This window comes from Lathamus discolor, chromosome 10 (genome assembly GCF_037157495.1).
Source record: "Lathamus discolor isolate bLatDis1 chromosome 10, bLatDis1.hap1, whole genome shotgun sequence".
In the NCBI taxonomy this organism is placed as follows: domain Eukaryota; kingdom Metazoa; phylum Chordata; class Aves; order Psittaciformes; family Psittacidae; genus Lathamus; species Lathamus discolor.
This window is the reverse complement of record NC_088893.1, coordinates 18314795-18341725: the sequence shown is the minus strand read 5'-3', so window position 1 is coordinate 18341725 and position 26931 is coordinate 18314795. Positions and strand designations below refer to the sequence as shown.

Sequence of the window (26931 nt, the reverse complement as noted above, 5' to 3'; positions counted from 1 at the left end):
CCCCCCCGTAGCCTCTCCCTACCGCTGTCCCTGCCCCTTTAAGGCGCCAGGCCCCGCCCACTGCCGCAGCGCGCCGTTCCCGGAAGTGCCACGTGTACGCGGTGCGCCTGCGCGCGCCGCCCGGTAGTTCCGGTGCGAGGCCGGCCCGTCCCGTCCCGTTCCGTTCCTCCTCCCCTGAGCCGGGCCGGGCGCCGCCACACGGGCACAGCCGAGTCGAGCCCACCGCCGCCATGGCACAGCCCGCCAGGCCCCCCGCTGGCTACCCCGGCCACAACGGCGCTGGCCAGCAGCCCTACAGCAACGGTGAGCGCGGTGCCGGTGCAGGGCCCGGCGGTGGGGAGAGGAGGCCTGCTCGGGGGGTGATTCCCTCCCCGCGGCGCTGCGGAGGCACCGGCGCAGGCCGCAGCCTTCGGGGCACGGGAGCGGGGCGGGTCCGGCCCCTCGGTTCTCCGCCCCCCCCCCCGCGGGACCTCTCTTGGCCCGGTGGGGGTGCGGGGGGCTGCGGTGCGGTGCTGGCTGGGGCGCGTCCTGCCCAAACCGGCACCGAGGATACGGTAAAGCCTCTGCCGGGCAGAGTGAATCCCGTCCCGGGCGCTTGTCGGGACAGAGGCACCCCCCGGTCTATTTCCGCGTGTGGCCCGGCAGAGGCTCCTTTTGGAGAGCCGAGGCGAGACGTTCGCCGCCCGCACCGGGCGCTCCTGGAGGCCGTGACACAGCCAGGGCCACAGCCTCGGGCCCTTTGGAACGGAGCTGTACATGTGGCACTGTGGTTGTCACCGGCGGGGGAGGGGGGAGGCGGCGGGGCTCCGGCTGCGGCGCAGCCGAGGTTTGCCTTGTCAGGGGTGTAAAGCTGGAATCGCCCTGTGCCGTGAGCGAGCTGCGATCCAGGGAAGTCCTGAACGCTTTCTTATCCTCAAAATATATCTCTGCAATGGAAAAGATGAGGGGCGATGGGCACAAGTTACTTCTGGGGGGATTCCAGTAGGACGCTACAGGAAAAAATTTCCCAATGGGAATACCCAGCCATTAGAATAATCTCCCCAAGAAAGCGGTGGATTCCGCACTGTTGGACACTGTTAAGATTTGGCTGGACAGGTGGGACATCCAGTCTAGGTCAGGTTTTGATGGTCCCTGAGGTCCCTTCCAGCCTGGAGTTCTTTGATGAGTTTTAAAGTGAGCTATTGAAGTTTCTTCCCCTGAAAATACATCTTTTGAAGGTGGCACCAGCCTTTTCAGCCAGGAGGAAAGAAGCACAAGACAAGCCTTGTCTCTGTATTTGTTTTCTTTGCCTGTGTGGAAATCAGTGCTGTTGGAAGTGTTTCCTGATTTCCCATACCCAGCCAGCATCCTCCATCCTTGGCTCCTTAATTACACACGTCTGCATTTGAGTAGCTGGGCTGCATCATAAGCAGCTCAGTTCTAATGAGATCTTCTGATTTTTCTGCTGTGTGCATGAGTAATTAAATGGTTTGACTTGTCTTCCCCTCCTCCTTTGCAGCTTGTTTTCATCAAAGTCATCTGCAGAATGACATTCCACAAAGAGTTGTGTTGTTGTATACAGGGTCAGGAAAGTGGGAAGTGTATGAGCACAGGCTGGAGAGAGCATCTTTTCTGGAGAGCTTCTGGTCTACGTGGAGAGTGTACAAAGAGGACGTTAGCTAATGCAGTAATGAAGTGGGATGATTTACTGACTGGCATTGCTTTATATTTGCTGATTCCCCTGTAGTCGGATTAAGCACATAATGGAAGTTCTGGAGAGGCAGTTGGAGGAGGAGGAATTTCAGGCTGCCCGGCTGTCAGGTGTATGAGAAATAAAGAACTGAAATTCAGAGTTAGGCAAATGCAAGGTAATAAAATGAAACTGTTGTTATGGTGTGTTAGGGAGAAGATTTGGGTTGCTGGCTTTTGAATAAATAAGAGTATTCAAGCATGGACCATTCTTAGCAGTGTTTAAAATACACGTTGAGGAGGTGCTGCCATCCTTGACCTTTACAGTAAAAACAAGGCTTTTTATAACAGTCTGGAGGGTACCGAGAGTGCTATGGGGGGTACTCGCAGCGAGTTGTCAGCGGGATGATGAATTGGTTTACAGCTGTCAGCTCTTCCTCTCCACTTGCTGCTCACTTTACTGCTTGCAGGTGCCTCCCCAAGCTCGCGTGTCTGTGAAGGCAGTAAATTGTCACAGCAGCACCGTGTGCTGACTGGGAAATTGTTTAGCACAGAGCATTGGGTTGCTTAGCAGCAGCCTTCCTCTATTTCATCCATGGTTTTCCTTTAATAGGACCAGTATTCCGTATTTGTTTAACTGAAGGTTACTAATTTGCTCTCCAGTAAATAGACCTGAAGTGCAAACAAGAAGGAGAAACAGTTATTTTAGGACTCTTTTCCTCTCCTTACTTGATGGCACTTCAAGGTCAGAGATGCTTTAGAAGCTGTTGGGTTGGAAAGCAGTGGGTCAGGGTCAGATGAAGTGGGTGCTGGTGGTGGCACATCCCGTGGCTGTTCAGTTGGGATGGAGCTTTTCCATCTGTTTATCCTTGTATTTCCCTGGAGGCTGGAGAGGTTGTGGCTGGTGAAAGTGAGATAGTAAAGAACTGGCTTGGAGGAGGTGACAGTGAAATTCTGTGTGGCAGAAAATGACTTGAATCCCAGCCTCCTGTGCTAACAGTTTGACTCCTTATCTTATAAACCCATCAGGCAACCTTCAAATGCATTCTGGGGCCATTCCTGATCTTTTAGAAATGTTAAATGACCTTGTGTTCCTGTGGAGGCATCTTCTACTGTTAAGTAGGTGGCCTTTCTTCTGTTACTAAGTCATCTTTGGTCTCCAAGTGTCAGTTGTTTTGCTGCCACGCAGGTATCCAGCTCTTCAGTCAACACTGAATTTATGGTTGGGTTTTGGCTTCACAGAACAGCAAAGAAAACCAGCAGCAGCATTTGGGGAAAGCTGAAGGGTCTGGATGTTCTCTGGCTGAAGAGGTCAGGGCAAGATGGGTACCTGCCAGCAGTAAAACAGCAAGTCCTGGGATTATGTACACTGTAAGCCCCTTGGAGGGGGTTTGTGCCTCTCAGTGCTGCTGCTTTAGTTTTGTTGGCAGCTTTATGCAGGATTGTTTTGGAAACATGAACTGCACGCAGGCTATCAAGGCTTTTTTGTTGAGCTTCTGACATTAAAAATTGAAATTTGGAACATTGTGCTGTGGTGGATTTGATATTTTGTTGAAAACATAGAAAATATCAAGTCAGTTTGGGATTTCACCTCGCTTCCCTTGCCTTATTCTCAAGCTTATTTCTCAAGCAGGGAAAACAGTGCGTAAGACATCAGTGTGAGTACACTGATTCCTGCCTGGACTAGAGTCATACTTGAAGGTGGACAGTCAAGTTATGCAGTTAATTTGCATTTGTTTTGTATTTTTCTTACAGCTTATAGTAATATGATATCAATGTACATGCTGCTGCAGACAGGAGGCATGGCATCACGTAGGAATTCTTCATTCTTAGAGTTAGCAAGTTTCATTTACAATGGGGATTGTAAATCAATCGTTGCAAACCCATCTGGTACAATGCAGGGTGGTTTTGGAAGGTGGATCAATTGTTAGCGTTTTTGACTGTAGGCTTTTTGCTTATACACCATTGATCTTAGGGAATTATTAATTACTAAGATTTATGAGCAGCATTGTGAGGACAGTTGGGTATAACTGGGTCACCTAACTGTGAATGGTAAGTGGCATATTGAGATTAATGGGTGGAGAATAATACGGTGTGGACTTTTTATACATAAATAACAGAGGCAGTGAGGGTGAGATCACTGTACTACTGCTTTGGCAATGTAGTGAGTGTGGATACTGGTGATATTCAGTGCAGTAACAGCTGTTTGTGACCCACAGCCTAAGGCTTTCTAGGAAATGAGGAGCTGAATGGCCAGTGCAGTCTTTGTCCTAGTGAAGTATTCCGATGTATGTCGTGTTTAGTTTTAGTTATTGTCAGAAATGCTGAAGTTCAAAGTTATTTTACTTTGGAAATATGAACTTCCACACCTGCTGAAATGTAACTAGAATGTTTAATGAGAAACCAGTTGTCTTTGTTTTAATGTTAAATGAAATTCAATGAGTTCATTCTGGTGGCAGCTGTTCCCAGTACTTGTATAGTAAATATGTATCTAAGATAAATATATATCATAGAATTGTAGAGTGGTTTGGGTTGGAAGGGACCTTAAAGCTTCTCCAGTTCCAACCCCCTGCCATGGGCAGGGACACCTTCCACTGGAGCAGCTTGCTTCAAGCCCCTGTGTCCAACCTGGCCTTGAACACTGCTAGGAATGGGGCAGCCACAGCTTCTCTTGTCAACATGGAAAATAGTACGGAGTTGCAAAGAAAAGAGTTGTACCTCTAAACCATGAAGAGGATCTGCTTTCAGATGCTTAGCTGTGTATGTGGAATGTCTCCGGTATTCAGCTGTGTGTTTCGGGGGTGAGGGGGACCATGGTATGACTGCCACACTGGAAAGTGGTTTAGTACTTTTTGAGGAGTTGTGGCTGGCTCTGGCATGTGTTATCTGGTGTATTCTGCTTAGAAGGGTTTCACTTGAAAATGTATAGTTTGTGGCAGTGTTAGAAGCAACCTGTAGTAGTGATTTTCTTGATGGAGCTCTTGTCATGCTGGAAATCTCACAATATTCTGTTTCTGTGTAAAGAAGGAATCTGATGATGCTCTTGTTTCCTCTTTGGACAGTTACTTAGCTTTTTTCAATGTTTTGTTTTCTTCAATGAGTAAAACTTAGTCCAGCTCTACCAACCCACAAATACATAAAGCGCCATTAACCCATCTAGTTTTATCTTCCTGATTGGTGAATTATTTTATGATGAAACTACCCTTCATTCCATCTTCATGACCAGCTGGCTGCTCACGAGTGGTATGTGTATGAATAGTTCTCTTACTAAAATTAACTGCAGAAACTTCCATAGATTAACTCTGTCACTTGAGATGCACCGAGGTGACCTATGCTGAAGGTGGCTCTTTGTGTCTTTGTGGTAAGCTGAAGTTGAAGTTAGTGTCAGTCGTCGAGTGAAACACAGTTGTGATGCAATGGATGCTTCTGCTTTCAGTCTGCTTGCCTGTACTGCTGCCAGCTGTGTAGGAGAGCTCTCCTCTTTGGTAGGCTTGGTTTGGGTGTTCCTGAGGATAGAAATAGTGCCATGTGTGAGATTTAGTCCATGAGGATGGATTGTGCTCAGGCACTGGAATGCTGAGTGGTTGTGAGGCTGCTGTAAAGCAAAACACTGATGTAAGTGTTGGTAGCAAGATACTACCACATTCATGTCCCCTGAAGCAGTGTCACACCTGGTTGTTAAGAATCCAACATAAAAATGGCTTGGAGACTAAAGTCCCCAGGAAAGAGATTCCCAGGAACAACTCTTATTTTCAGAAGCGATACCCAGCACTGACTTTCTAAAGGATTTGTAGTTTTTTCTCTTCCAGGTCCTGTTCAGAATCAGCTGATGCATTCACCGGATGGCCAAGGATACAGCCCTTCAGTTCCAGGATCGTATTCCCATCAGATGCCGGCCAAGGTTCCTCTGCATCCATCTTTGGGACAGTATAACTATAGTGGCTCTCAGAATGTTTCTCAATTAAACAGTTACCAAGGACCTGGGCAGACTCTCAACAGACCACCATTGGCACCTTTTTCTGGGTCTCCAGTACAACAGACAGGTCCTGCTCCACAGGTGTTGCTGCCTCCATTGCAAAACTCAGCTGCTATATCGTCTGCTGGTAGCTTTCCTCCTGGAGCTACCCCACCAGTGCTTTCAAACTGGCAGTACAGCCAGGCTCCCACAAGCCAGCCCCTTGGGTCTCAAACAAGCCATTTGGCTCATGTGACGGGGACAGGGTCACCCCAGCCACCGTCATCGTTATCAGGAAATACAAATCCTCCAGGAAGTTATCAATATGCTGCTTCTCCAGGAGGCCCCCCGCTTCAGAACAGCTACATGAAGCCAGGTAACCGTAACCTTCTGATATTTGACCAGTGTCCCTTTCTCAGTGTCCTTTTAAAAGAAGAATTGATTCCACACCAGTGTTTTGCCTGTGCAATGAGGTTGTAAAACAGAGCATTTTGAGAAAATGACAGCACAAATACAGGGGTGGTTTCTTTGGATTAGAAATGGGAGTTCTGTGCACTCGTCAGGCATTTCAGTTGGCTGCAGCAGGTAACTCCTGAATGCTCTCATGGTTTTGGGAAGCTGTGTGTGGGTGATGCTGTTTGTGTGACCTTCACTGTTCCTTGGGGTACATACTTCAGTCAAGTGGGGACTTGAGAACTTCCTGGTTAAAAACTGGTCCTGTTCAGTGAGTGTGGTCTTTTGCAGTTTAAAACTTGTTAGCCTTTGTGCTACTCACTTGATTGAGGTAGTTCATTAAACAGCCTCAGTTGGGTTGATGCAAACAGTCTGAGCACAGCCTGGAAAGAAAACTGCAAAGCAATTCTGTGCCACTGAAGTAGAGCCCAGTTTAATGGGAAGCTTCCTTCCTCCAAACTTGTAACTCATAATAATGGTCTAACTAATAATAATGGTCAGTGTTTAGAAAGTCCTCTGAAAGTGTCAGACTTCCCTTCCTGCTGCTCATGGTGCTGCTGTGTGCAGCGGTGAGAAGCTTTGCTAACCAGCTCCATTATGCAATTTGTGATGATTATGGAAACAAAGTGGATACTCGGGTTTCTCTTTGCTAAACTGCTGTTTGTTGTTCTAGAGGATGTCTAACTGAGCCTGCAAATAGGAGATAGATACAGAAATACTGTAAATGTTCAAGCAAATATTTTGTGTCTTGTGTTTTAGCCTCACCAGAGCTTTTCCTTGATGCTAGCTTTGTGTTCCATGCCTGACTCATTTTGTTATGATGTTCAAACTGTCTTAAGCTCACAGAGTTTATGGAACTTATGCTGGCAGTTTATTGGCACAAACAATTAGTACTTTGCAGTTAGTGAGGAAAACACCGAGACATTTTGGGAAGCAGCATATGAAATGAGAGCAAGTGTTTGGAATGAGAGAATTCCTATATCCTTTCGATGGGGAATCCTCCCTAGCAATTCTCCTGGTAGGTTTTGTAGAGCAATGATAACTTTCAGAAGGAGTTTAGCTTGTTTAGTGATCACACTCAGAACAAAGGTCTGCCAGCTCCCTGCCTGCATGGCCAACTATGGGCAGCCTCTTAGACACAGAATCTCTTCCAAGTTCTGTGATAGTGTTGCCTGCATGTAGCCATTATTAATTAGCTTTGTAGTATCAAATACAACTGAACAAGCAGATAACTTCACTGGATATGATTTTTTTCCCCCTTTTCCTTTTATTCTTTCCCTTCTCCCTTAAATCCTCTTCACTGTGCAGGCTCATGAAGCTGCATATTTTGCGTGGTGGCTTTTTGATCCTGTTGAACTTACAGGCTTCTGTACCATGTTGAGACCTGGTAACACTGGACAATTTGGCCTTATCTTTTGAAAGGCTACCTTTTATATTAAAACACATTGGTGCCTTCCTAGAGTTAAAGGGCAGTTATACTGGCCTCTGGAATGATAGGGAACAAAGGGGTGGAAGTGCTCTTAGGATTTGGTATTGTTTGAATGGGAAAAAAGCAATTGGGTTTCTAAATGTCTTGGCTGGAGAAAGTCCTAGAATTTTAAAATAGAAGCAATTAAAAACTTCCCCATGACTCTTAACACAGAGGGTTAAACATTCCAGAGCAAAACGCCTCACACTCGCCCAGCAGCTTCATTCAAACTGCAAATTGCTGATGCTTTCCCAAGAGAAATCTTTCCCCCAAGTAATTTTAGTAGCTGTAGAATGTGGACATTGCTGTTTTGCATCAGATTATTGAAGTGGAAGATGAGCATCCTGTCAAAAGGAATCTGTTTAGACCCTTATTAGTTCATTCATATGGGGCTGTACTATAACTTCATGAAGTCTAGCCTTAGTAATTGAATTGGGATGCTCTTTCTACCTCTGAAGTTCTTAATAGCAACAAAAAGCTGAAAGAGTCATGGATAATAGCTATAGGAACCCAGTATGAGAAAAGTGTGACAGAAACAACCTGCTGTTGTGAAACCTTCTGCATCCATATCAGGATTTATGTATCTCGTGCTGTTTATCATATGAATAAGAAGCATAGAGTTCAGTCTGCATTTCGGTAACAAAGCTTCTGTGACTTCCTCATCTGGGTTAAACTCTTCCTAAAACTGAATCTCTTTACAGGATCTGCTCCTCCACCAGTGACTCAGCCTTTAACTCCACTCCACCCTCCTGCAAGGCCACCCTTAGGGCCTCCACCAGTTGGTGGTCCACCTTTAATTAGGCCTTCAACTGTGACAGCAGGACCACCTAATACACAGTCCCTGCTAAACTCAACTGCAAGTCGAGAAGGTAAGAAATAATGTGCTCTCTTTGAATTTGAACGTTTCAACTTGCTCTAATGTGCAACCTCTAAAGTCAACCACGCTGTTCTATTAGAGACTCAAATGGTAAAATTGATACTAATCCAGTGTAATTTTAGCTGTGTATAGCTACCTGTATGCGTTTTATTCTGCAGGGAGAGATAAAATATGGATCCTCCAATTCCTTGTAGTTGTGCCTGATTCTTCCCTTCTGTGTAAAATCACTGAAACACATATCTTGGATTTGTTCGGTTTTGGAAGGTAGTTACTAGAGGCTTTTAAGTGTCATTTGTTGAAGGCACATATAGAAACACTGAATATCTGACTTCCTCTGTCTCCTGTAGGCCCTGCACAAACATACCATTGCGTAAGAACTCTGTATCAAACAGACCTGCCGTTGTATTGCATTTAGTGCCCGAGGATGGGCCATGTGGTAGTCGGCAGTTTTATTTTTACATACATAGTTTGTTCTGTCAAAGCTGTTGGTTCCTTGCATGTTCAGATTGACACTTTCTTCTATGTGATAGCTGTGTGAGGACAAGAATAGTATATTCAGATTTAGCTTCGTTTTGAACATATGAAATGCGCTAGAAACTGCTTGGGTTAGAAAGGCTTTTCTTCATAATGAAGAGAAACGTTTCCAAGGCCCTGGAGAGACAGCATTGTTTAGTCTGTGTAGTAGGTTTACTGGTGCATACCAGCAGGATTCAGTGTATAATGTAAGTTCCTTCCATTGGGTCATCTTTGAAGATCTTAATGATAATACACTTGAGTACCTACTTCTCCTTAGCAATAGGTAGTTGGTTTTATATATTTAGACATAGTTATGTTACAAATAACTGTCCTTTGGGAGCATTCCCTCAGTTTCAAGGTTTTTCTTATCTCTGCTGGAATTTGTATCTTGACTGGTATGTGATTCTATCAGAACTGTTGGTGTTTGGTGTGAGCAGTACTGGACTAAGTGTGTAAGCGAAGGGAATTTGGTGTTCCTGAGAATTATCAGCGGGAAAAGTTCTTAAGGGAACTCAGCACCTGAATTCCAGGGTACTTTGAAAACTGCAGCAAGCCTACAGACACTTCCTCTGATGAGGAAGTCATCAAAGCAAGTGTATCGGCTTGGAAGCTGCGGTGAATACCTAACTTAAAAGATCATTCAACCAGAGGTGTAGGGACTTTTATTCTCCTTAAAGAAAGATCGTGGTGTTTCATGAATGTCCTCTGTCGTGGTCATGTCACCAGGGGAAGAGGCCAATATGTATATTTAACTCCGTTTCATCCTGTGGCAGAAGCAAAGTAGATCCAAACTAATGCTAATCTTAATATTCATCCAGCAAGTAGGATTTCTTTGTAGTTACCTCATTACAATTAGTAGCTCGTGAAAGTTTTTACTGGGATTGTCTTTAATAGGTGATGCTACATCTGCTGCCAGTGATGGGGCTGCGGTGCAGAACAGCTACGATGCACTAGAAGGTGGTGGCCTCACAGGTAAGGCTTTGGGAGTGAAAATATTTACTACTACGTAACTTTGAAGAGGCAGGGAAAGATGGAAGTTTAGGCATTCATGTACAAACCCATACACTTGGTTCCATGTCTGTTGTGAAACTAAATATGAAATGTCAAGCCTTGACAGGTACCACATCTTCTCCTGTAAGTATGGCAGAACTGACAGCAGTGGTAGTGTTTATTCATAGAAACTAACCACCACCAAAAAGCCCTTGTGCTGTATTAGTGCACTGAGCAAGCTGTGGTTCTTCAGCAGTTAATTTTAGGTATTTGTCTCCTCTGCCTCTAGCAACTCCACATCCTTCTCCTGCACCCCCAAATGTTAAGATGAACAGAAGTGTTGGGTATTCTTACCCTTCCTTACCTCCAGGCTACCAAAATACTTCTGCACCTGGAGCACCAGGAATGCAAGCATCTGCTTTGCAATATCCAGATGGATCAAAACATTTCCACCAGGTAAAGGTTGTCTGGTTTTCATCTTGGTACTACCTGTGGTGTAAAGAAAAGGTGGCAGTTGATGTGTGTTGTGCATCTGTGGGGTGCTGCTTTGATGGTTCACTGTGTGGGGTGCTGGTTGTTCAAGGTGACAGACGCAGCCTGAAAGAAATGCTTTTGCTGATGCCTTGGCACCAGTTTGGAAAAGCTGTGTGCCAGCTCCTTAGGAAGTGTTCTATCCTTGAATCTGTTCAGAGTGCTGCTCTTAAAAATACTCAGCTGCTTTTGGCATGGTTTTCTTCCCCTGGGTTGCCAGTGTTGGCTGAAGGATTTGGGTTTTTCCTGAGCTTTCAAAGAGAACTGACCAACACTTCTGCCAGCTGAGCCTCTGAAGTTCCAGAGCTTGTAGCAGCTGCGTGTTGATGTTTATCTCTACAGTGTTACATACTTAAGTCCAAGTTTATGTAACAAACTATTTATATTGTTATAATATAATGGCAGTTAATATATAAACAAAAGAGAAAAAATAAGGAAGGGAAATAAGTCTGTTATTTAAGTTAATTGGGGGCTTTATTCATTGGGATTGTTCAGCCTGGAGAAGAAACCTTACAACAGTTTTCCAATGCCTAAGGGGGCTGACAGAAATTCTGGAGAGGGACTTTTTAGAAAGGCCTTTAGGGACAGGACAAGGGGAATGGCTTTAAGCTGCCAGAGGGGAGACTGAGATGAGCTCTTAGGCAGAAGCTCTTCCCTGTGAGGGTGCTGAGGCGCTGGCACAGGGTGCCCAGAGAAGCTGTGGCTGCCCCATCCCTGGCAGTGCTCAAGGCCAGGTTGGACACAGGGGCTTGGAGCAAGCTGCTCCAGTGGAAGTTGTCCCTGCCTGTGGCAAGGGTTGGAACTGGGTGAGCTTTAAGGTCCCAGCACAAACCATTCCATTATTTAAAGAATTGGTGTTAATTTCGGAAATTCTCTTTGGCTCTAGCCTGCCCTGGGCACTAATCACCTAAGTGCATCTATGGGTGCCCTGAGCCTCCAGCAGGAAGGATTAAGACCTGTGAATCTTCTTCAAGAAAGAAATATTCTTCCAACAACCCTCTTGAAGGCTCCAGTCCCAAACTTGCATGAGGACATCCAGAAGCTCAACTGTAATCCTGAGTAAGATTATCCATTTGCTATAAATTCCTATTTGTAAACATGTCTGCGAGTAGAAAACATTGAAAATGGGCTTCGCTGTGTTAAGATAAAGGTGGTAAATGGTTTAAACTGTGACAGAAAATTGTGTGTAGAAGGTATGAGTTAAAATATGGTTTTTGCAGGGCAGTAATAGGTACGTTACAAAAAACTTTACAATATGGCTGGCAATAAGCATGACTCAGAAAAGATGTAATAGAAGTTAACTTGTTTCAGTGAGGCATACCACAGATTGACAATGCAGAAACCTCCGTATTAATAGTAACCTTTTAAACAATGGAGTAAATGGAATGTCAAACAAGACACTACCATTTGCTTATTCAAGTAATCTCTCTGAGGAGACCAGCCAAGCTGTGTATAACCTGGTATTCCTGCTTTGCAAGGCCTTTTATGATTGATAAAGGAAATAATAGCATCTTTGTGAAGTTGCTCATACAAACAAGCTGGACAGGAGTTGCAAAGGTGCTGTGTACATCTGCACTTGTGGAAATGACTGAGTTCTGAAGCCTCTGCTAATAGTTGTTAAGTTTAAGACAACCTTTTCGACTTTGCTGGTTCAGATTTGTGTGTAAGGCCACCTTAGAATGCTATCCCAAAGTAACACGGTATATAAGGGTTTGGTGTAACTGTGAACACTGTTAGGCTTAACTTTGGCTTGAGTGACTGACAGTTCTGTTTAGAGTGTGTGTACAAAGAACTCAAAGTACATACTGTGGGTCAAGCTAAGACTAAACCAGAATGATTTGACAGAGCTGGAGAAGATCCTTTATCTGGAAATGGAAATTCACCATCACCATTTATATAGAAAAATATAAAGGATGCTCTGTACTACTGAAATCATTATTTTTATTATCTGAAAGCCTCTAAAAATAACCCTTTGTTCTCCATGTAGGTTGTTCCGCTGTACCCTGACTAACATTCCTCAAACTCAGGCCTTACTGAATAAAGCCAAACTTCCTTTGGGGCTCCTGCTTCATCCTTTCAAAGACTTATCGGTATGACAAATATTCCAACCTTTAAATGCTGAAATCTCAACTGTGCCTTCCCTAGAGTCCAGAGCTGGACAATGAATTATAAAAGAAGAGCAAGTGTGGCCCAGAAAAATTCCCTTGGTAACGGACATTTCCCTGCACCAGGCAGATCATTGTCATGTTTCTGGATTTTTCTACCTACCAGTTTTAAACTTTGAAGCCTCACTTAATCAAAAACCCCAGCAGCTTAGAGCCAGCACAGCCCTGGGACTGTGATGCAAGGCAGCACATCTAATTGCTTAAATAGCTTTATCTTGTCACATAGCAGTTGTAGTTATTGATTTCCTGTACCAAACCTAGTCCTAATTCTAAGCCTAATTAAGAGTTAACAGAGTGAAAAGGGTTTGGATGTCCTCAGATAGCCAGGAGACTTTGTGAATATGGCAGTGCCTCTTTTAAACGTTGTTATTTTTCACAATTTGAATAGTTTTTCAATTATGTGGGATATTTTTTCTGATTTTTTGGTCTTTATTGGGTGTAGGACTTGGTCTTAAGCTATCGTGTAAAACTCAAGACCTGAGAGTCTTGAAAAGAGAACCTGCTCACTTGAATAGGTTAGAGCTCAGTTCCAACCTGTTTATTGAGGAATTGCGGGGATGCTGTGAGGTTGCATCAACCCTTTTCTTCAACAAGTCTGCTTTGACTAGCTAAGCAAGAAGCACAGTGTAGATAATGTAATCATAGATGAATAGCTGCAGTGTGGTAATGTCTTAAAACAGGAAACTTTTCTTTTCCAGCAATTGCCAGTGGTCACTTCAAGTACTATTGTGAGATGTCGCTCCTGTCGGACATACATTAACCCTTTTGTCAGCTTTCTAGACCAAAGGAGATGGAAATGCAATCTGTGCTATAGAGTGAATGATGGTAGGTATTAAATGTGCTTGTTGCTTTGAATGCTTAAGGTGAGCTTTGCCCACCTTGGCCTTTGAGACTGTAATATTGTTGGCCATGAGTATGAGGGGTTGTTGTCAGCTGAGGCTGTGAGACATGAGCAATGCTTCCCATGGGCAAAGACAGGGTGTTGCTAATGAAGCACAGAGTCTGGTGTGGTTTCCCACCCTAGCAGGTGACAGAGTAGCTGCCCTGCCTAGCATAGGTCTCCAAGAAGCATTGGCCATGAGGGACAGAGAAGAGTTTATGTATTTGTTTTAAAATGCAGCCCAGCTAATACTAGTGTGAAGTAATAATATCTAACCTTATCTGCATAGTTCCTGAAGAATTCATGTATAATCCTGTGACAAGAGTTTATGGAGAACCTCATAAAAGACCTGAAGTCCAGAATGCTACGATTGAGTTTATGGCTCCATCTGAATACATGGTAAGGCTTTATTTGCTTCTAGTTGTCCTCTTTTATTTCCAAAGGGAAGTCAGAGAAAGCCTTGTAATAGACAATGCTTCCCAGCTCAGTAGAACAGTTCCTGCCTCAAGGAGTGTATCTGAGAACTCTTGGGAAGCACTTCAGAAAGTTCTTTCCTAAACAGTTATGATGTCAAAGTTCTTCTATATTTAGAATGTATTTGGGGTCTTACAGAAGAAAATTGTACTTCTAGATTACCCAATAAGAGACAAATGCATTCAGAAGTTGTAGCTATCATCTGTGCACTGTTGTAATAGAGTTGAAACTTGCAGTGGAATAAATAAACCCCCTCTAATAAATGTAATTTTGAAAATTGAAGGTAATCTTTTCTTTCCTCAGCTACGTCCACCTCAGCCACCCGTGTACCTCTTTGTGTTTGATGTCTCTCATAATGCAGTAGAGACAGGATACTTGAATACAGTCTGCCAGACGTTGTTAGACAATCTCGACTTGTAAGTATCTTAGAATCTCCTATTTTTATTCCTCTTATGATGCTTGTGATAGGCATCAATGTGCCTGTACTGCCTGTCTAGAAGAGAAATTTCCTCAAATTGGCTAGCAATGGTCAGTGCTGTATGAAAACGCAGTGTAAAGCTGTAGTCTTTTTCCCATCACAGCTGCACTGGTATAAAAGGTAATTTTGAGGCTTGTTTCTCAATCTGGCTCTTTCCTATTTGCTTCACGAGTCCCCAAAAGGAATAAATATAACATTTATGATGTCTTTAGAATGTATTTTTTAAAAGCTGAAATTTAGGTAAGGATCTGCTGAAAGGAAAGCATACATCTAATGCATTTTTAATAAAATACATGCTGTTTGAGCTCATCTAAATGCTGCTTTGCATTTTGTAGCTTGTTTCTTCCTTTTCTTCCATTTCCTATTACCCTCTTAAAAAATGCTTGTGTCTGCTAAGCAACTCTACTATGAGCTCCTTTTCTGCTCCAAACTGACTGAGTCAAGCTGTTGCAGTGTAGCTGTAAAGCTAACTACTTGGTAACGACCATGGAGAGGTGCAGTGGATGGTTCAAAAAAAGCAAGCCTGCAGAAATGAAATTCCATCTTGCTGAACGCCATATGTCTCATTTTCAGGCTTCCTGGGAACACTAGAACAAAAATAGGCTTCATAACGTTTGACAGCACAATCCATTTCTACAGTCTTCAGGAAGGTCTCTCTCAGCCTCAGATGCTTATAGTTTCAGATATTGAAGGTATGCAGAAATAAATACTGGGATTTGTATCTACTGATGCGGCTGGGTTTGCCAGCCCTTAAAAAATATACCTGGTGGAAGCTTCGAGACCAGCTCATTAGTCTTTCCAGTAATGGTTTTACAAGTAGCATGTATTCGTGTGTGTTTATGAAGCCCCTGATGCGTGAGAATGCTGTGGCTGTTCTTGACTTAAAACATGAAGACAGCCTTCTAACCTCCACTTTAATGTTATCTGGATTTCTCTTGTGATCCCCCAAATACTGACGCTTGGTAAACAGCTATAGATTCTGTGCTGACTGATGCTTAGTGCTTGTTCTTCTGCCTTTAGTTTCAAGTCACCTTTCACTGTATGTTATAGGTAAAGCAGAATGAACATTAGAAAGTCTTTGCTGTGCATTTTTACTTAATAATCTTGATTATCCTTCACCCCTGTTGACTGCTAGTCTAACAGGGTTAGAGTTTCCCTATGGGAAAAGAAGAAATCTACATAGTGATGTTTAAATGGGTGTACACACTGATACTGTATTCTTTTTTTCAAGAAAGAATGGTTGGCAAGTAGAATTGGGGGAAGTTTGATGTGTTTTTAAAAGTAACTAAAATACTTTTTTTTCCCCCCTCTTCCAGATGTATTTATCCCAATGCCAGAAAACTTATTAGTAAATTTAAATGAAAATAAAGAGGTAAGAACTTTAGTGACTTTCACATAGTTTGGGATATGCTCGATAATTTCTGTGTTACTTAATGCACTTAAACACCCACAGTTTAAATGCAAAGTTTGAGGTGGAAGAAAGAGGTCTTTTATTTGTGTGACTGTAAACTTTTGCTACCCTGAGACAAGACAGTACATGACTTCTGCTAGGGCTTTTTCTTCACTACCTTAATATTAGATGTGTTAATACATGTTGTTGCATCTTCAGCAATCAGCTCTATAAAGAAAGACAACTCCAAAGGCTGCTTTTGTCTTCTCAATTGTAGCTAATTCAAGATCTGCTGAAGGCCTTGCCACAGATGTTTACCAAGTCCCTGGAAACTCAGAGTGCCCTGGGGCCTGCATTACAGGCTGCCTTTAAACTGATGTCCCCTACTGGAGGCAGAATCTCTGTCTTCCAGACACAGCTTCCATCTGTGGGAATGGGAGCGCTGAAGTCACGAGAAGAGCCGAACCAAAGAGCAACAGCAAAGGTGAGGGAAGCAAAAAGGTTGAAAAATGATTGCCCTCTTCTGTATGTGTAGGTGGTTCTGGAATTGCCTGTTCTGGGTTAATGTTGTGGTTCTCTTGTTGTGCTAACCTTCCTTTGTTAAAGAAGTGGAAAGAACAAAAATAACCAAACCCAAGCACTATAAACATGGGTTCATGATTGGATTTTTTTCAATGCTGTCACTGTAACCAGTGATGGAGAATCAACTGTTAGTGTCCCTGAAAAGAGGCAGTAAATGTGTTAATTTGTTTGCATTTCTGTTGTATTTTGTAATACCCCATTGTATTAACAGGATATACACCTGACGCCATCGACTGATTTTTACAAGAAGTTAGCCTTGGACTGCTCAGGGCAACAGGTTGCAGTGGATTTATTTCTTCTTAGTGGACAATATTCAGACTTGGCTTCTCTAGGTAAGTCACATTAAGCTGTTCTGGGGTGTGTAACTCTTGTACTTTTGGCAAATACATAACATCTACATTAATATTTAGTACATGAACCTGATGTGAATTAATCTAATGTGATAAGATGCAAATTAATCCTTGATGAGCAGTGACAGTGAATAGAATGTAATCCTTCAATCCTTCCTGATTCAATCTAGCTGCTTTCATATTCTCCCTTAGTGAGTCAGGATTCTTGTGATCCTGGTATAAGTGGCTGAAATAGTTTCCTCCTTTTATGCCTTTGAACCGTCAGTGCAAACATCTTTAGAGTAACTTTCATTAGCATTTGAATTTTCTTTTCCCGTTTAACCCAACTTTCAAGTGACAATGTACCTGTAATTTCAGGTCAATGGACAATTATTTCATACTTGAAACTCCTTAAATACATAGAGTTGTGTTACACAGACCTGTCTTTGAAAGCAGGTCTGTAACTATGTAAAAGCTATTTGTGGGTGTGAACAGTTTAATAATTAAAGGGAGTATTGCATTCAACTGGTATATTTAAAAACCACAGCAGCAACTGTCTGCCCTCTGCCAACGCGTGTTGGTTTTGTTTCAGGTTGTATATCAAGGTATTCTGCAGGTAGTGTCTACTACTACCAGTCTTACCACCATAAACACAACCCTGTTCAGGTGGAGAAGTTGCAAAAAGAACTGAAGCGATATTTAACTAGAAAGATCGGGTTTGAGGCCGTCATGAGGATAAGATGCACCAAAGGTTTGAACACAGTTTTTTTGGACTGGGGAGGGAGGGGAAAGGAGCATTTGCTGTTACTTGGGAATGTTTTGATGAGTATTTCAGTACCAGGAATCAGACCAGTTATTAAAGACTGTATTTGCAGCATCTTTACTGGCATCCAAGTTCCATTTTACAGCGATTAAAACTGGAGATTTTGTTGGACTGCTGTTTCAACAAGGGAGTTCTTTTACAGTCTAGAGACTTACTACTATCCTGCCTTGATTTGACTTCCAAATGCCTGCTTTCTGCTAGGCTTTGTGGATTCTGTGGATTAGTTGTCTTGTCTGGGATATTTACCTTTCCTGAAGACATTTTATTTCATTGGGAAGGATCTTAATATTCTGATACAGAGCCATCTATGGCAGCTGTGTAAATGGTGTCCGTACTTCACAACTGTGAACATAAAATTGACTCAGTACAATGCTTGTCTTGTAGGTCTCTCCATTCACACTTTCCACGGGAACTTCTTTGTACGATCTACAGACTTGTTGTCACTACCCAACGTGAACCCAGATGCAGGATATGCTGTGCAAATGTCAGTGGAAGAGAGTCTTACTGATATGCAGGTTGTTTCCTTTCAGTCAGCTCTCCTGTACACATCCAGCAAAGGTAAGATGCACAGGTAGAGTTAGCTGCATCAGCAGTATAGTACTCAGATGAGTCTCTTTGTGTCTATTTATCAGCTTCAATTCAGTGGCAGTAACTTACATCAACTATTTTATCTAATATCAAGATCACAGCTGTGATGTGTTCCAGCATGTTGGTGATGTTATTGCTTCTTCCAGACCAGGAAGTTTCTTGGGAAACTTCTGGTCTGAAAACAGGGAGAGTTAACCCAGAAACTGAGAAACAAGTGTTTTTAGAAGCTACTGGAAATGGCCTGATTCACCACTTGTATGATAAATTAGATTAAATGTTAGGGGTTTGTTGCTTTTGAGTAATCACTGGCATTTGTTCTGTTGTTTCATAAAACAAACACGATGTGTGGAGACTACAGTTTTCTTCTTCTACAGGTGAAAGACGGATTCGTGTCCACACTATGTGCTTACCTGTTGTAACAACACTGAGCGATGTCTACCTAGGGGCAGATGTACAGGCCATCACGGGGCTGTTAGCCAATATGGGTAAGCATGTTTGGATATGTAGGGATGATATCGCTACAGCTCTGAGCAGTAATCCTCTGGGAAGTAACATTACAAGAAAAGATTCTCTCTTTCCAAGAGTGGTTTTTAAGTTGCAAACCTAAGAGGGTTTTAATGCTAGGCTTAGGTAAGGTGTCAGTATAGACGTATGTAGTCACCTTAACTTAGTCTGATGCATCATCCCTGGCTTTTTCTTGACTTGTCTTGACTTCCTCGATAGTGTACTAAAAGCTTATTAAGATGCATGGAAGTACATATTAATGAGAAGAGATACCACATGTGACTGTATTCCTACCAAGGGACGAAAGCCTCTTATGTGAGCTCTGTACTCTATTTTTAGCTGTGGACCGGTCAGTCTCCGCTACGTTAAGCGATGCTCGGGATGCTCTGGTCAATGCAGTGATAGACTCTTTATCTGCTTATCGCTCAGCAGTCCTGAGCATTCAACAACCTGGTCTCACAGCCCCCTCCTCGCTACGGCTCTTCCCACTTTATGTACTGGCACTCTTAAAACAGGTAAGAGTTAAAAGGAAGCTGTGCAAGGGGATGACTGTTTGGCATGTCAACCTGAAGTAAAGGGATGTTTCTTTCATGTGCAAAATATCTATCTTTTCTTTCAGTGTATTTAGGACTCAAAATTGGGAAGTTGCTTGGTTTAGATCATGTAATAGAACCAACCTTTCTCAAGATAACAGTTCCGTTTCTCTGCACCCCAGAATTTAATGACTTGAAAGATCAACGTAGAACAAAGCATCTTTAATTGTTTCTCAGGCCTAGGTAGATAACTTATGATTTTACAGGTGCTGAACATATGTTTTTACCTTGGAGTCTGTTATATTATGAAGATGGAGGGATTTGGGGATTTTTATGGAGTTAAATACATCAGGGTAATGGACAGGCCTTCTCTTACCTGCAGAGGGCAATAGGGGATAGAGATGTTTAAAGATTACTATTATGGAGAGTGATCTAGTTGAGAAGCAGGAGTTTAGAAGTATGCGTAAAATAAATGGTATAAGTTTTTTAAGCAAGGGAATAGGAAACTTAAAGGATCTGACTAGGCTATGGAATGTGTCACTGGTAGAGTGTGTTTTCAGTAATAATTCTTGTGCATTTCTGGCAACGTAGATCCACACAGCAGTTCAGTATGGGTATCAAGAGAGGTGTCTGGGTGTTCTTGCCAAAGGTTTAAAGCCTTTCACAATATTTGCTCAATGTAAGCAGTTTTGATTGGATTTCCCTGAACTGATGCTTGAGGTCATTCTAAATGTTGGACAAGCTGGCTTCATGATCTAGAGAGAATTTTCTGATTCATGTCCCTTGATAAGGAATTAAGCAGGGTGTTCATACTGACATTTGAACTTCTTCATGTAGAAGACTTTATAAGTGTTTGACCCAGTGAAGAGGGAGGAGCAAGCCCTTGTTTCAGTTACAGCTGTTTGGGGTTTTTTTGTCCCAACATGTAGGACTACATCTTTATTGTAAATCCAGAATTACCAAAGATGCCATATGTAGAATCCAATTGTAAAGTGCTCCAATATTTATTCTCCTAAATTCCATCAAGTAGCATTTTTGAGATGTGTGTTAGAAGAGATGCATTTCAAGATGCTTTTATCTCAGCTGTAGGGCTCACTAGAAAAGATTGATGGTGCAAGGTCATAGAACCCAGCAGTGGGAATAGGGAGACTTGTATGATCTATGAAACACTTGAAAGGACAATAGAGAAGTAAAATAGCAGTCCTAAAATACCATAACCAGGAAAAAATACTTATGGCCCATCTCTATGACTTAAATAAATTATATATGATCAATAGAGGGTGTGTTAGATTCTGCTTATCTCACTTTGCTTTAATGGTCAAATGAAACGCCTGATTGTTTGCAGAAAGCATTTCAAACCGGGACAAGCACACGTTTAGATGAACGCATTTTTACCATGTGTCAAGTGAAGAACCAGCCCCTTGTTTACCTCATGCTCATGACACATCCCAGCCTGTACAGAGTCGATAACCTCACAGATGAGGTGAGTATTGGTCTGTTTGTCTGATCCCAGAGTTATTTGTTATTTGAGACTGGAGTGATGAATTCTGGAGAGAGACTGTGCTCTGGCTATGGATGGATGGGAAAGGTTTCTTCTAAATTATTCCACTTTTTGCCCTGTGTCATTATCTTTTCACTATAAATCACATGTACATAAAGACAGTATAACGTGCTTTTTGTCCCTCTGTGGCTTCCTTCATTGTAAAATGTCAAAGTAGCTCTGTGAACAGTGAATGTAAGAGCCTGAATAATTATAGAAATCACATCTTTTGTACACAACAAATCTGATATTCCTGTCCTAGAATTTAATTATCTGAAGTTGAAGTACACCCTCTCTGAATAAAACATGAAGAGATTTACTAGTAAATTATGCACTCCAAGTATGACTTGAACTGAGAAAAAGGGTCCAGCTTCAGTATTCAGTGTAACCCATCCTATTCTTATTTAACCTTCTGTTCTTGTGCTTGTTTCAATGCCTCAGACGTGAACCACTGTTTTTCTTTTTGCCTTTTCCTTCAGGGGGCTCTTAACATAAACGACAGAACTATACCTCAGCCACCCCTTCTCCAGTTGTCAGTGGAGAAGTTGAGCAGGGATGGTGCTTACCTTATGGATGCTGGCTCTGTAAGTTGGGTGGCAGTGGTGATTTTAAAAAGTACCCAGATTTACTTGACATGTTCTTTCTGAGAAGGCATAACGTGGAGGAGACTGCCGAGCTGTGGTTCTGTGTTGGATTAATGTTATTGCTGGCTATCTTTCAGGTAATGTTTCTGTGGATTGGGAAGAACTGTGGGCAGAGCTTTATCAGCCAAGTCCTTGGAGTTCCCAATTATGGCTCGATACCACAGAACATGGTATGTGTTTGCCTTGCTGTACATCAGTGATACAGTGCTACCAAAGTATTATTTTCATGAGAACTTCAATACCTCTATTCAAGTATTAGCCCTTTAGTTATTATTTACTATAAATCCAGATTCAGGGAAATAAATCATTTTTGTTGCCTCTCTTGGAGTGTCTCCAGGCTAAACCTTTATAGCTATTCCCAGGAAAGTGCAGTAAGAAGAGGCTGGCAGTGAGTAAGTTTCTCAGACTTGTGGGAGCAGATTGAGAATACTTGCCAATAGTAAGCACAGTGGGTGAGTGGGAAATCCTTTGATTTCTGCCGTAGGTATTGATCACAGCTCAGTCATCACTGTTCTGACAGCTAATTGCTATTTACTATATTGCTGTACTAGTTTAGTGTGCTTGACTGTCTCAGGTCCTTTCAAATGAGACTAGACAAATTGTGTCTGTCTGGGTTTCCTTTATACTCAGTGAGGATAGAGTCCTTTCACTGTTCTTCTGAAAACTGTCCTCTATATTTTAATGATTCCCTTTGCCTCTTAGACACATCTCCCAGAACTTGACACTGCAGAATCCATCAGAATAACAGCTTTCATTTCTTGGCTGAGAGAACAGAGACCTTTCTTCCCTATACTATATATAATAAAGTAAGTGGTTTTTAACAGTATTTGTGCTTCTTTAGGGATCTGTTAATATATATTTCAGTATCGTATACTGGACATTCTTGATGGAAGTTTGAAGTGGTGCATGCTGTACCTAACAGATTGGACAACGGACATGACTTGTTATAAGTTGACTCCAATTAGAATTGTCACAGACTAAAAAAGACTAAATGTCACAGAACAATCTTGAGTTAATGTCGGATAATGAAGTGAATGCTGATAAGTGCACTTGTCAGGATTAATGACAAGGGTTATTTGAGATCCTCATTTCATATGTCCTTATGCTCTTGAAACAGCTTTGCCAGTTGAGCTGTAACTTTATGAATGCATTGCACTGGTGGTCTTGGCAAATGTTTATTTCACTCAAACACTTATATTTTCATTTTTAAGGGATGACAGTCCATTGAAATCAAGTTTTCTGCAAAATATGATTGAAGACAGAACAGAATCAGCCTTATCATACTATGAATTCCTCCTTCATATACAGCAGCAAGTGAATAAATGAAACGTTAGCCTTTGGCTCACTTCTTTAAGGAAAGATTATGCAGTAAAGAACGATTGTGCTTGTAATATCTTCATTAAATCTGTGGCCTGAGGCAGTTGATGAGAAGTTCTCACTGTGATTTCAACGAACTAAAGCAAATAAAGGACCACATCTGAGAATCAAATGTGCTACTACATAATATTGTACCTTAAAAAAAAAAAGAAAATCAAACTGTTGAAACTGGTTGAGCACCTTTAATTTGCTGCAAATCATGTTTTTACTGTAAGTAGTTGCAGCATGAAGTATATTTACAAAGGCAATACTGAAAAGGTGAAATACATTTTGTAAAATAAAGAGTTCTTTGTTGTTCAAAATGTATATTTCTGTAACTTTGCCTTTTTCTTGTTCTTTTTTTTTTTTTTTGCTGCTAGATACAAAACCTCACAATACTGATCATGATTTGCAGGGAAATTGTTGTAAGTGCATCCAGTGATTACAGACAGAGCATCCCAATGTTCAAACTTAAAGCTTAAAGTAGCAATGAACAGGTGTTCATTGTGAAACGAACAAATACTTGTGAAGTGTAGAATCCAGGGATTGTGGCTAACAGGACTAAAGGTGAGCTTAACCTGGACATTATGGCTGAGTTTGATAAAGCTTTTAATAAGTCAGTATTTGAATTAAAAAAGAGTGAAGAGGAGTGGGTTCTGTATGAGAACATCTTAATGTCAGTGGCTGAGACAGCAGCAAAAGTAGACTTAGATGGCAAACGTTTTTCTTCAGTGAAAGGAATGTGAATGGGATGGGAGGGGAGGGGCAAGGAAGGTTCTCTCAGATTTTCTGGTTTATGTTTAGTAGACTTTTGGCTCTTGTTTACATTAACTGAATGTTTAGCCCCTAAAATCTAGTGTGTTTCTGAAGCGAGTTTGTGAGGCAGCACTTCAAACCTAATGTTTTGAGACAGCATTGAATATCCTGAGGTTAAAATTCAAAATGACATTCTTTTTCCAAAGACAAACATATTTTACATTGCAGATTCATTGGTGGTTTGAGACACACTTGAAGTTTTCCGTTCGTTTTTGTTTGTAATGAGCCCAGGTCCAAAGCCAGGGTGCACCAAATAAGAGCTTTAAATATATTCTCAGATCCCTGCCAGAGCTTCAGAGGGAAGGTGACATTGGCCTTGAAGTGAAAGTTTATATACAGAAATACTTAGATCATTTTAAGAGTGCATTGATCATTGTCCTGTGGTGGAGATTAAGCTATCGCTGATAGCTACCAACATAAAGAGTATTTAAGTTACTGTATCCCAATGCCTGTGGAAGTGTTTCATATGGACAAATCTTGGTTTGCTTTTTTGTTTGTGATAAAGGACTTGCAAAACCTACTTCCTAGGGCAAGTAACTTGCACAGGTAAACTGCTTGTAAGTGGTCAGACATGCACTGTGATGAGGTTAGTTAACTTACATTTGTGATACAAATGTCCAAGGGCATCATAGGTAATCATCTGCTGCCATTTCAGGCTGTAACTGCACGTGGTTGTCAGGAGTTGCCTTACTTCAGGGGAGTGTCTTGAGGGAAGATGTTCTTGTCGCTTGAGCACAGGAAGCTGAATTTCAGAACAATGTCTAAAATAGCATGAAAAGACTATTAGAGAATCAATTGAAGCTTCCCTATCTGCTCTCCCCCTTCAAATAGGAGTATATTTACTTGAACAGCTTGTCAGAGAATTGCACAGTTTCTAAGTCATAGTGAAGAGGGTTTTAAGTTTTCACAGCCTGATTTAACTTTTTTCCTGGGGGAAAGGGGTCTCTTTATTTAAATCATAAATAGAAGCTATGCACTTGCATAGGTTATGACTTAAATTTGTGGGTTTGGGTATATTATCACTCAGATGTTGAAAATCATCCTTGTATCTTAACAGCCCCCCCCCCCCCCCAAAGTGTCTCTTACTATGTCTGTATTTTGTTACTATATCCCTTACTCTTTTTTTAAGACATAAATGTTGGAGATGGCTTCATTGCTTTATGTACACCAGACTAATGGCTAAAGATGTCAACCTTTGTGGCAATTAACAGCTTTGAATTAGAGTCCCTAAGTTTTACAGAGCAAAACATGATAAGAATCGAATCTTGGAGTCCTCTTTGCTTTGGAAGGAATTCAGTGTTGAGCTTTGTTACTATATTCCCTATCAGTGGGTAAGCCTGCTGGGTCACCCTCTATTGCTGTAGGGTCAGTATAGGACAGATGAACACAGAAACTACTTATGATTTGTCACTTTTACCTACAACTGAAAAATAAGGACACTGAAGATGAACTGCCAAAATGGGCGAGAGTGGCTCTGGTACTGAGATCTCAGCATGACAACTCGACCACTGCAAATGGTCTCTATTTTTCTAGTTGAAGACTCTTTTTGTTGAACTCTATCTGTATTTGACACATTAGTGTTCAGCCAACATTGTTACCATCCATTTTACTTTGCTTTCATTCTCGTTTTTAATTTAATCTCTTTGAGTCTGACTCCACATAGACTGCGTTGCAATAACTAGAATGATTCACTTTTATTTAGCATTAACTTCTTAACAGATTTTAATCAAAGATACAGAATGGCTGTTAAGTAAGGGACCATTAAATGTGATTTTAAGGTTCTGTTTACTATTACGGATGTAATCCTTATAGTAAATTTAATTTTGTAAAGTAGTGTATAATATTGTAATATTAAATCTTTGTTTTCTGAACTCAAACATATGATCTTCAGTATGAAGTGATAAATCTTCCCCCCTTCTGAATCTGAGACAGGATTTACTTGTCCGCCTTTTTACAGTTTGTAATTTTCACTGTTTTATTCCTGTAAAAAGTCATTTGTAACACATGCAAATGCTTATTTTATCTGTGCTAATTTATCAGATTTGGCTACTCAATAAAATTAATTGAAAGAACTCATGCAAGTCCATCAGTGATTTCTTAGATATAATGTATTCGATCGACTGAGTGAAATGCCATATACCAACAAGTGATAAATTCTATTTTTAGATAAAACATATAATATTCAGGTGATTAACTAATTAATTGGTGAAAATCTGTCCCTGCAGAGCACCTCTGTCAGTCAGTGTTGGTACTCAGTCCTGCCCTGGGATGCATTCTTCCAGCAAGGTGAGTGGGGCCATACCCCACCATGTGGTACCCTACCAGCTGGCTGGGACTTGGTCTTAAGAGCCAGTTGCCATTGATGATTGGAATTTAGCCTTCAGCAGTGATCCCAAGTGATCAGTTTTATCGTAGGTAATCCTGTATCTTCATTTAACATCCTATCCTTTCAACAACACCTTTTTGTAAAAGTCATTCCATCTTATGTTTGCCTGTTTTTTCATGAGCTGTCATCACTGCTGCTTCTGGTTCACCGTATGTAAGTTGATGCATGAGCTTGGTCCTTCAACCTCTGTAATAAGCAGGTTTTGAATATAGAATCCTCTCATATTCTTTCTTAATCACTTTGTATTGTAGAAATATTAACTGCACTTGTCAGCACAGAGCTTTTCCCCCAGTGTAATGATTTGCCCTGTTGCTGCTGAATTCACCACTCGGCAATGAACTAGCAGCCTTTCCAGCAGTGATCTATGGAACTCCAAACAGGATCTTGAAGCCAAGCTCTGTTTCTGTGTGAAGTGCTTGTGGCGCAGTCTGAGTTAATGAGTGCAAGTCATTCAGTGTCAAGGATGTTGAAGGTAATTAGTTTGGCATATTGATGGGAAGCATTCATGTCATTGTCTTCAGTTGGTCTGGCTTTCGGGTACTTCTCATCAGAGTGCAGTAAAGGGGAGAATCCTCTCCCTCGTCCTGCTCACGCTGTGGGGATGCAGCCCAGGAACCAAAGATGCTCCCTGTTCTATGATGTTATGGTAAATCTGGAATCCTTGAGAGGTCTTTGTTCCCAGTATGTACATTCAATCCCTCCAGCTGTTTATTACCAGCAGTGCAGTGACGCCACGCTGGGAATACGATTTGGGAAGCTGAGCCTTGGGAAGTGCTGCCTAGCAGTTCCCTAGAAGGCATTTCCCTACACTGTACTGTTTTCATGTACACATAAAAACATCTGTTTGGCACTCCAGTAAACTGCAGACTTTCTCCCCTCCTTTGGAATGCGCCCAGAGATGACAACTCCCTAAATCCATGTGCACAGCACACCCTATGGTTTTCCAGCAGAAAACCTCCCTCAGGCTGAGGAGCAGCATGGTGGG

The 26931-nt window shown here is 41.9% G+C and overlaps 1 protein-coding gene across 2 annotated transcripts; it reads left to right on the top strand.

Annotated features, from left to right (window-relative positions):
* Positions 1 to 131: 131 nt before the first annotated feature.
* Positions 132 to 25632, top strand: SEC24A (SEC24 homolog A, COPII coat complex component). 2 transcript variants are annotated; one of them, XM_065690930.1, is made up of 23 exons: positions 132 to 303; positions 5478 to 5999; positions 8246 to 8413; positions 9832 to 9909; positions 10217 to 10383; positions 11345 to 11517; positions 12446 to 12548; positions 13322 to 13448; positions 13793 to 13902; positions 14281 to 14393; positions 15029 to 15147; positions 15772 to 15827; positions 16123 to 16329; positions 16639 to 16759; positions 17349 to 17507; positions 17964 to 18137; positions 18542 to 18652; positions 19011 to 19186; positions 20550 to 20687; positions 21224 to 21328; positions 21466 to 21558; positions 22091 to 22194; positions 22600 to 25632. In XM_065690930.1, the coding sequence occupies exons 1-23, from the start codon at positions 231 to 233 to the stop codon at positions 22712 to 22714; spliced, it is 3312 nt and encodes a 1103-aa protein (XP_065547002.1). In that variant the 5' UTR covers positions 132 to 230; the 3' UTR covers positions 22715 to 25632. The 2 variants fall into 2 exon arrangements, with proteins under 2 accessions (XP_065547002.1, XP_065547000.1); XM_065690928.1 differs by having other exon boundaries at positions 5463 to 5999.
* Positions 25633 to 26931: the final 1299 nt, after the last annotated feature.